The sequence below is a fragment of the Lacerta agilis genome, chromosome 8 (genome assembly GCF_009819535.1).
Source record: "Lacerta agilis isolate rLacAgi1 chromosome 8, rLacAgi1.pri, whole genome shotgun sequence".
Taxonomy (NCBI): domain Eukaryota; kingdom Metazoa; phylum Chordata; class Lepidosauria; order Squamata; family Lacertidae; genus Lacerta; species Lacerta agilis.
The window spans coordinates 15,192,787-15,203,183 of record NC_046319.1 but is presented as its reverse complement, the minus strand read 5'-3'; the positions used below and the strand labels follow the sequence as shown (position 1 = coordinate 15,203,183).

The following is a 10,397-nucleotide window of genomic DNA, read 5'->3' as shown; positions in this document are numbered from 1 at the left end:
GATCGTTGTACCATAGTACCCAGAAATGAATTTTTTTTTGGAGAGCTATTGCACTCTGAGCGTGTGGAATGAATGGCAGTTGTGCAACACCACCCTGAAATGAACAGAATTTTAAGATGTACCATCCTGAAGCAGGTGGGACTTGGACAATGCCACTCTTGAATGCATGGGAGGTGTTCGAAGAGAGGGCTATTGCACATCTCTCTGCCCTTTCAATGGGAAGGCTGCATTGCTGGGCAGTCCCCATTCATTTCAATGATATCCTCATACTAACCCACCCTTCAGCTGCCTCCTCCATCCCACAGATTGCACTTACTCTCTATTTGACAAAAAAAACATGTTATCATCACCTGGTTCCTCCTCCCTTTTGGCAACTGTCCAACATTTTTTTTAAAAAAAAAAAAGGAAGAAAGAATAGGGCAAATAAATAAATAAATAAATAACATGGAGTGCAGAAAACCAGATGTGCGGGAAGTGAAACAATAAAAAAATCTTAAAGAACTTTAGAAACGCAAGTGTCAAAAATTGAAAGTTAACAAATATAGAGTAACATGAACACAGTCTCGTAACCTTGCTCCACCCTGTTAAAAGTTCCTTCATTCTCCCTAACTACAATCCCAGAGCACTGTTGTCAGGCTAGCTTCTTCCTAATTATTTTTGGGGAGCGGGGTTGAGGAATCAAAACAGCAGAGCCAGCACATTGGCGGATGCCCCAAAACCCATGCCGCTGAAGAGGGCAGGAGAACGTCAGAAGTGGTGGCACATAACCGGGCTGACAGAGCGAGGGGCCACTGAACATGTTAAGATGGCTTGTGTTGCAGCCATCTTCCCTCCAGCCCTGTTTTATTTTTTTTAATTTTAAGGCATCCCTTTCAATAGACACCAGTGTGAAAGAAAGAGGCGCATCACCTCACAAATCTGTAAGAGTACGCTATAGGCTTGGTAAGAAGTTTTGGCTAATTGTGACATTCACAGCTTACATTCAGCTGTTGGTGCAACCGAAACAAGTGATCCTCCTGCCTGCCTTAGATGGGCCTTGTTTGTTTCGCAATTTCTTTCTTTCTTTCTTTCTTTCTTTCTTTCTTTCTTTCTTTCTTTCTCTTTCTTTCTTTCCTTTCTTCTTGTTGTTTAAGCTCCATTGCAGGAGGTGGAACCAGAAGTCGTGTCCAAACATGGAAGTAGTAGATTATTGAGTCCAGTCTTGACAGGACCAGGCAGAACCAGTCAGGTGATGATGAAAGAGATGGTGAAAACCAGGAGGGGCTCTTGGTGTTTCTTTCTTTCTCTATTCTTTCTTAAAGAAGTGTGGTCTAAATCCCCATTTGGAGCTCCACCACAAGAACCAGAAATGGCCCACTCAGAAAGTTATTACTAAAAATGTATGGACGCAGCATCAACGCTTTTATCACTCTCTTTCTTCACAAAGAATGGCTGCCGCAGGGGTCAGGCCAGGCTGGCTTTGCACTCCGACAGATGCTGCAGTCCCCTCGAGGCAAGGTGCGACCGGACTCTTTGTCAAAGACTCGTCGAGGACACCGATAGTGTAGGGGAGGAAGGGGGCGGGAAGTTGAGGAGTTCCAGCACAGCCACGCCCACGCTGCTGCGGCGGGTGAACATGCACGAAGCCGCCACCCACTTGTTGGTGCGCGGGTTATACTTCTCGATGGAGTTGAGGCTGGAGCTGCCATCATTGCCTCCCACGGCATATAGCCACCCGTCCATAGCCACCAAGTCATGGGTGCTCCTGAGGAGAGAAAGTCAAACCGATAGGTTACCAGCTGCATGGATAGTGTCATTCTGCAATTTGGCCACTAGGTGGCACTGGATTTAATTTGTACACAGGAAACAAGCAGCAGATGACCAAACATGGCTTGCCACTCTTGTTTTACGCTAGGGTTCGCAACTAGGAATCTGGTCATCACATCCCCCGACTTTTTTCTCCATGGACCACTTGTAGAGTTGCAAAATATTCAGAAAAGGGTGACTGAAACCATCAAAGGGGTGGAGCGACTCCCGTATGAAGAAAGGGCGCAGCTGCTGGGACTTTTTAGTTTTTATAAAATGGTGAGCAAGAGGAGACATGATAGAAGCTTGTGAAATGACACATGGCAAGGGCATAGAGAAAAGTTTTCCTCCCTCTCTCACAACACTACAACTTGTGGACGTCCAATGAAGCTGAATGTTGGAAGGTTCAGGACAGATAAAGCATTTTGTCACATAGCTCATGGTTAAACTATGGCACAGGAATCAATGATGGTCACCAACCTAGATGGCTTTAAAAGGGGATTAGACAAATGCATGGAGCAGAGGGCGATCAATGGCTGCTATTGCTGATGCCTGTGCTCTGCCTCAATGGTCAGATGCAGTGATGCTTCTGAATACCAGATGCCAGAAACTGCAGGAGGGGAGAGGGCTCTTGTGCTCCAGTCCTGCTTGCAGGTTTCACATAACAGGCACCTGGTTGGCCACTTTGAGGACTGGATAATGGACTAGATTGGCCTGAGCCAGCGAGCTGTTATTACGTTCACTTGAACATTGTTGAAGTTCTTGACAGACCACTTACTGACTTTTTCTGCCTGCCATCGCAACTGCAGTACACTGCTCAAGATGATTTATAATTGCATTTTTTACAGGCATGCCGCATACCACCTGAATGAAGCGCATGAACGTTCATTCAGTTTGGGAATCCCTGCCCTGAAGGGCGGCTTGTGACACTGCAGCACATCCGCAGCCTCTCTTTGCAATATGCTGCTCCCTACCTCCGGATGTTCATGGGTGCCACACTTTCCCAAGTATTCGTTTTTGGATTGTAGCGCTCCACCGAGTTAAGGCAGCTTGTCCCATCATTGCCTCCTGCCACGTACAGCATCCCTTCCAAAACAGCCACGCCAGCACTGCTGCGGCGGCTCAGCATGTTGGCAATCGGAGTCCATGTATTGATCTGGCAGGAAACAGCAAAGGAAACATATACGGTACATACATGCATACATACATACATACATACATGCATACGTATCCATTGATTAAAAAGAGCAATAATATAAAACTTAAAAGTATAACTCAGCCACACTACATAGATACCTGGAGCAACAATGGCTAAGTTCTATCTCCACTATCAGAGGCAGGGTGCATCTGAATACCAGCTGCTACGAGCCACAATTAGGGAAATGCTGCTGCACTCAGGTCCTGCTTTTGGATATCCCAGAGGCATTTGGCTGGCCACTGTGATAACAGGATGCAGGACTACATGGGCCTAGGACAGGGTTCTTCTTATGCTCTTATGAGCCACACGAGGGGCTGACTCCCCTGCTTGCTTTGCTCGCCAAACCCCCTATCCCCACTCCATGTGCTGCCCCTCTGGCTTGACTCGATCTGCTGCTGCAAGCCCACGTCACTCGGCTATTATGCCCATGGCTCACTTGCACTCTTCAGCTCACTGCCCTCTTCGGCCATTGCCCCCCTTGCTCTCACGCCACCTGCCCCCCCCCCACTTGCGGGCCTCCTCCCACCACAAGCCCAGCTCACTCACCTGCAGCCCCACTAACTCACCCCCCCACCCATTGTCTCCAATCTTTCCCACAACCTGGAGCATTCTCAGTCCACCGCCAACATGGTGATGGACTTGCACAAATACAGTACAGTATATGGATAGGTTATTTTCTCATTTTGGGGATAGTAAAGACATACACTGGAAGGCAGAAGTCCTGCGGGGCTTTCTGTCAACTGTTGCTTGTAAGTTCTCATTGCAATTCATATTTGCAGCCTACCCACCCCCCGGATTTTCCTTTCAGCTCACTCTCAGTGGCTCCATCACCACCCCAGCTGCGCTATATCCAAAACTTCCCATTCTCCTTCCAATAACCCTCAGTGCTTTGCCTCTTCTCATTTACCTGCGGCTCATATTTTTCCACAGTTGCCAGGTGTGATGAACTATCATATCCCCCAACAGCATAGAGGTTGCCATCTGCAAAAGAAGAAGACGAAAAACACCCACACATTCAACCCATGCAAAAGTATACAGCAAAGCAAGAATCCCACCCCAAAGCACACATTCAGTCCATACATTTGAAGTACCTTCCTTTCCCAAAAGAAACCTGGGAACTGTAGTTTGACAAGGGTGCTGGGAGCAGTAGCTCTGCGAGGGATAAACTACAGTTCCAAGCCTTGGAACGAGTGCTAGGCCCAATAAAAAGATGAGTGTACAGAAAGCACCAGGCCACAAGGACTGAGCAGCCAAGGCAGGCTCCTCTAGGGAGGGGTTACCTCATGGAGCGTGAAACACACACACACACACACACACACACACACACACACACACACACACACATGTTTCTTCCAGCCACTTTGCAGAGGCTTCATCTGGTTCAAGGGGACATTAAACATTCACAAGGCAGCTTCTAAACTGTTCTGTGTGAGCAAGGCAGCAGCCTAAACAAGGCCGCCTGCTGTTAGGATTAAGTTTGCTTTTTGGACAGGTGCAGAGCAAGTGGCAGGCGAGGCACGCGGTGCCATGACAACAGCAGGCCGCATGCCTGAGTGGAAGGGGAATGACTAAGAAGTCCCTGAGGCTTGGAGGTCAGCAAACTGGAGCGGAAGGAAGAACGCACAGCACACGGAGAAAAAAAATCTGTACAGGAAGCCCAAAAGGAGCCATTCCACAGCTGAGATTCTCCGTCAAGCAGCTATGGAACTTACTGTGGTGCTTAGTGCTTCAAAGCAGGGGTTGGTTTCAACCTGAGGGCAGCAGTCCCTTCTGGGCAGCCTTTCAGGGGCCACATCCCATTGGAAGGCGGAGCCAAGGACAAAAGTGGGCCAGCATACTGGATAAAACTATTTCACACAATTGCTTCGGGAAAGTGCCAAGCCTGTTATTCTGGTATGTTCTTAGAACAGCAAGTGTTCTCTCTCTCTCTCTCTCTCTTATAAGCCAGACTTACCAAGAGTTGCCACGCGGACGTATCTCCTTCTGGTGCTCATGGCTGCAATGGATGTCCAGGTGCCTGTTAGGGGGTCGTATCTTTCAGCGCTGAGGCAGGTCAATAGAGAGGAATAAGTAGAATATGGTTGATAGTTATGGTGACCAAACAGATGCATTGTTAACAAACAAACAAACAAACAAACAAACGAAAAGAGGAACGGTATAGCAGCAGACAAGTTTTTGGAGAACTGGATCTTTAATCACTAATTATTGGAATGTGAACTTTTAAGATGATATGTATACAAGTCATAATCAAAGTAGATCTGTGGAAATTAAAGGACTTATTGGTCAAGTCCATTTACTTCAACGGGTTGGCTCTGAGTAGGACTTGTATTGGATGCAACCCAACCATCCACCCACAGGCAACTCTCAACTTATACAGAGGTTACGTTCTGGGGATAGCTCGTAAAGCCAAAATACATTGGGTGCAATGGTGGGTGGGATTGCCAGAGGGTCCCCCCCACACTTTAAAATCTTTTGTTTATCTTCTTGTCAAGCGCATAAAACTGAATGTGCAGAAGTTAAAGGTGTGTAAGTTGGAGTTGCCTGCATATATTCTCTTATTTAAGAAATATGGTCAGATGGCATTTTTCCTAGCTGTAAGGAACTTGTAATTTCAATTGTATTCAGTTGTATCCAACTAGGTTTTACTCAAGAGTGGAACCCCTGAAGTTAGCAGACCTAAATTAGCCCTGTTCGTGAATTTCAACGGGTTTGTATCACACTGGGGCCACATCCACACCATACATTTAAAGTGCTGTGATACCACTTTAAAAAGCCATGGCTTCCCCCCAAAAGAATTCTGGGTGCTGTAGTTTGTTTAAGGGTGCTGAGAGTTGTCAGGAGACCCCCTATGCCCCCCCAACAAAGCTACAACTCCCAGAGTTTCCTAAGAAGACTGATTGATTGAGGGGGGCAAGGTGAGTGGCAAATAAGCCCCCTTACCTGTTGAGACACGAGGCTCCGTCATACCCTCCAGCAGCGTAGAGGAGTCCATGCAGTGCTGCCACCCCTAAACAGCTCCGCCTGGTCCCCATGGAAACCTCCGTCTGCCACGAGTTGGTGACGGGATCGTAAGACTCCACTGTGGCCAAGTCAGAGGTCCCATCATAGCTGCGGTGAAACAGAGCCAATGTTACTATTGAATATATTAACATATTTATATTTTTAGAATTTTAAAATAATTCTATCTCTGTAAAAAATCATTTTATAATTTTTTTTAAAATACTAGAAACATTTTCTAGCATAAAAATATACTATTGAGATGTTTAGATATTTAGATGTTTACTATTGAGATATTTAGGACCTACCCTGTTCTTCGGATTGTAAATGGTTTAAAACTGTTTTTAATGTTGTTGTTTTAAATTGTTGTGACATGCCCTAGGACATTAGGGTGAAGGGCGGAAAATAAATAACAGCAGCTGACTAGTTCTGTGTTCTTATGCTCTGACTGGCAGCAGCTGTTCAGGTTCTCAGACATGAGATCTTTTAAAATGGAGACTTTAGGAAAATGCAATCTGAATTCCCAATCATCTCTGCCTTTTGCCGCTAGCTCCTAAATCAGGATACATGGGTTGCATCCAACTAAGTGCTACTCAGAGTAGATCCACTGAAATGAATAAATCTAAGCTAGTCATGTCCCTTAACTTCAATGGGTCTACTCTGATTAGATCTAACATCGGAGACAACCAAATGCAAATGCAAATAAGAATAATACATATTTATCACTTCATACCAAAATAGGCTTCTAAAGGGTTTACAAGTTATAAAAAGACAGCTACACAAACATATCAACATCCACAACTAAAATGCACAGTAAAAGAATCCCATTAAAACATTAAAAATCTAAACATTCACAATCAAAACACGGGTCTACCTCTCTCTGCCTGTGGATAAATGACAGGATATTTATTATATAAATACGGTCATTGGCCTTATAAGTACCTTGGTTTACGAACTTAATCCATTCCGGAGGTCTGTTCTTAAACCAAAGCGTTCTTAAACCAAGGTGTGCTTTCCCATAGCAGCGGGGGTCTCTATTTACAAATGGAACACACTCAACAGGAAGCAAAACATGTTCTGTTTCCAAGGCAAAGTTCACAAACCAAAACACCTACTTCTGGGTTTGCAGCATTCTTAATCCAAGTTGTTCATAAACTAAGATGTTCTTAAACCAAGGTACCACTGTATTTCTTTTTTCTTTCTTTCCTTTCTCCCCCCCCCTTTTCTGGTTTCTAAAATATTATTGTTCTGTATATTAGATTGATTCTTATTGTATTTTATTTTGAAAATTTTCAATACAAAATATATTTAAAAAAACAAACACCCACAATCAAAAGAAACAGTTAAACCAACACAGCAATTAAAACAGGACACTCTGGTCAAGAGATCAGAGCAATGCCTGTGTAAACAGGTGTGTCTTCAAAAGCTGGCATATGCAACAGGGAATGTGTTCTATAACACTGGAGCTGCCAATGAAAACGTCTGCTTCCGCATTACCACTAGCCGATAATCACCAGGCAAGGTTCCATAAATATGAAATTCTCCCTCCCTCACATCTATTGCTCCCATGAAATTATGTGATGCCAGCCATGGGGGTGGAGGGTGAGAGTGGCTGAGAATTCCTCCTTACCCGCCCACGGCATACAGCTTGTTCCCAATGGCAGCAACGCCCACCCTGGCCCGGCGAGTGGACATCGAAGCCACCATGTGCCAGCGATCTGTCCTGGTGTCGTAGGCTTCACAGTCACCATGGATGGCAAAGAGGCTGCCGCCACCTGCATGAAAACAAAAAGCGGGGAGAAAGTGACAAGCTGGAAGGCCAAGGGGCTCTCTGCAAGCTCATCTCAGGGCTCAGTTCACACAGCTGTTTCTGAGGCAACCTCCTGTCAGGACAGGGCTATAAGCAGTCCATAGGAGGTGAGCCTGAAGGCTGCCCCCTGCAAGTCAGTGGTTTGCCTTGTGGGAGCAAATGTCTGGCTCTTAGCCTTTGACTCCTGGAAGCTGATAAGCTGCCGCTTAGGTAGGCTGCAAAAATGCTTGGGGTGCAAAGCAGGCCAAATTAGGGATACAGCCTGGGGAGAGGGCCACACAGGGAATCTGGAGGGCTGGATTTGGCTCCCCGGAGACTGTGCAATGTACTATCATCCAGACATGATGTAAAGTCCCAATAAACTTGTGAGGAAACACGAAGGGATGGTAGGAGGAGGCCAGGTGGTGCTGAACAAGCCCCGGTGGGGTAGGGGGAGGATCTCAATGGAAGCCAGTAATAGCATCCAATAGACAGGCTCTGGTTCTACAGAGAGAATGAGGAATCTGTCACCCTCCATATGTTGTTGGGACTCTTAACTCCTATCGTTTTACATCGTCTAGATCAGTGTTCCCCAACCTTGGGCCTCCAGATGTTTTTGGACTACTACTCCCATCATCCCTAGCTAGCAAGACCAGTGGTCAGGGATTATGGGAATTGTAGTCTGAAAACAGCTGGAGGCCCAAGGTTGGGGAACACTGGTCTAGATGATATATTGTACAGCCTGCCAACCAGTTACTGTAAGAAGTGCAACAGCAGAGATCATTCAGTGTACAACTTAAGGGTTAATTTTGTTAAGTGTTAGTCAACTTTGCCAAGGAAGGGAGAATAGGTGAAGGTTTTGCTTAGCAATCTGGCAAAGCAGCATGGTCCTTAGCATTTGCTAGCATGAGGTAGCATGTGCTGATACTGGCTGTGCAGTTGTGAGGCAGTTTTTCCTGTGTTTGGTTGAATATCTAACCCTGCCCTGTACAAGGCATGAACTAAGAAAAGACAAAAACCTCTCTGTTTCTTTCTTCTCAAATTATACACTGATTTTGTCCAGTTGGCTCGGAAAAAGTGTTATCAGGATTTTTCTCTCTGTGTTCCAGCTTGCTTTATTTATGTGATTTTGCTTAACAGTTATGACTAGACAGAGACAATCTGAACAGCACCCACAATACTAAAGTGGAAATGCCTCCCCAACAGGCCAGGAAGTTGTGCCACCGGCACAATCATTCTCTGCATCTAGTTCTTCCTTTGTCCAACCTCCAGAAGTTCCCCCTCTCCCCACAACACCCAACATCCAGTTCCTTGGTCTTGGCCAAGCCTCCTTACCCACGGCAAAGAGCACAGTGCTGGCCCCCTCGCAACGCCGGGGGCGCGTTCGGCTGTTACTAAGGACACCTCTCTGCTCAGGCATGAGATGGTACTTGAGGGCTTCAATGAGAAGGTCCTTGCATTCTGACTGGTGCCGCACAAGCAGCTCTGTGTCGACGTTGCTCATCAAGAAGTCGCGGCTTAGGAGGGGAAGCCGGACGCACTTCATGAGCTGGGGAGAAGAAAGGAGAAGGTTGGGGCGGGGTGTGAAGAGGAACGTGAACTAAATAAAAGGAAGACTCCAGGGTCTGGAACTAGAATCATGCATGAACAGGTATTTACCCAAACTTGTTTGCACTAAGGGTTGCACCCAACTAAGGCTCCATTTGCACTATGCATTTAAAGCAGTATCAATTTATTCATTGTATTTATCTCCCACCTTTTTCCTCCATTTGAACTCTACTGTCCCAGGTCCTAGTCCAACTCTCTAACCCCTATTAGCTACAATTTCCAGAGTCCCCCCAGAAAGTGGGATTGACCTTTAAGCAGTTCTAAGAACAGTTGCTCTGTGAGGGGAACTGCACTGAGAAATTCAGAGATTTGCACATTTCGAAGGACGATTGTGCTTTGCTTTCTGCATCGTTTCGGAAAGAGCAAATTAGATAGATTTGCTTTTAAATGTGAACTGAATTGAATTCCTTCCCATTCTTAACTACAGTGGAATAAAATCAGATGACCCATTCATTCTTTCTCTCTGTCTCTGTCTCTAGAAGGGCATCCACCGGTAGGCGAAAAAGAAGGCTGTCCTGTTTTTGAAATCAGTTGTGTGATTATGTCATACAGAGGGGCCCAGAATTCTGTTCGCCATGATGGGTTTCCTTTGGTGAGTAAAATAAGAAGAGCCCAGTCTTCTTCTCCAGCTTGGAGCTGGACAGCGAGGAGGAAAAATCACTTTTGTCATTGTGCTGTGCTCTAAACCAACTGCAATTGTGGGAGAATCCTTGGCACCTGCTCCAGCTTGGAGTTAGCAAAGAAAACCTGGAGCTGGTGGCTTTGTTGCTGGGCTACTGAGGCACTCTGGTGTAGCTGCAGGGATGAGCCACCCCACCCCACCCTTTCTAGCTCCAAACTTTGCGGAGGGAAGCCGTGACTTGTCCCTGACCTTGCACAGCGTGTGGTCAAGGAAGGGACGGAGGAGAACTTGGAGACACAGCAACCAACATTTGGGGGGGGTCAACTGAAAATAGGAGACTCTTGGCTATGTAGCATGCAGCCTCCCTCCCGCATACATCCCAAACAGCACTGAAACCT

General features: G+C 46.2%; 1 protein-coding gene across 1 annotated transcript in view; it reads right to left on the bottom strand.

The window, feature by feature from the left end:
- Positions 1–487: 487 nt before the first annotated feature.
- Positions 488–10,397, bottom strand: part of KLHL17 (kelch like family member 17) — a 29,545-nt gene continuing 19,635 nt past the window's right edge. Inside the window, exons 6-12 of the mRNA XM_033156277.1 lie at positions 9,105–9,318; positions 7,611–7,755; positions 5,924–6,091; positions 4,938–5,026; positions 3,891–3,964; positions 2,760–2,941; positions 488–1,744 (exon numbers count right to left, since the gene is read on the bottom strand). Of these exons, the coding sequence (XP_033012168.1) occupies positions 1,516–1,744; positions 2,760–2,941; positions 3,891–3,964; positions 4,938–5,026; positions 5,924–6,091; positions 7,611–7,755; positions 9,105–9,318 (1,101 nt within the window). The 3' untranslated portion in view covers positions 488–1,515. The remainder of the gene's footprint in view (positions 1,745–2,759; positions 2,942–3,890; positions 3,965–4,937; positions 5,027–5,923; positions 6,092–7,610; positions 7,756–9,104; positions 9,319–10,397) is intronic.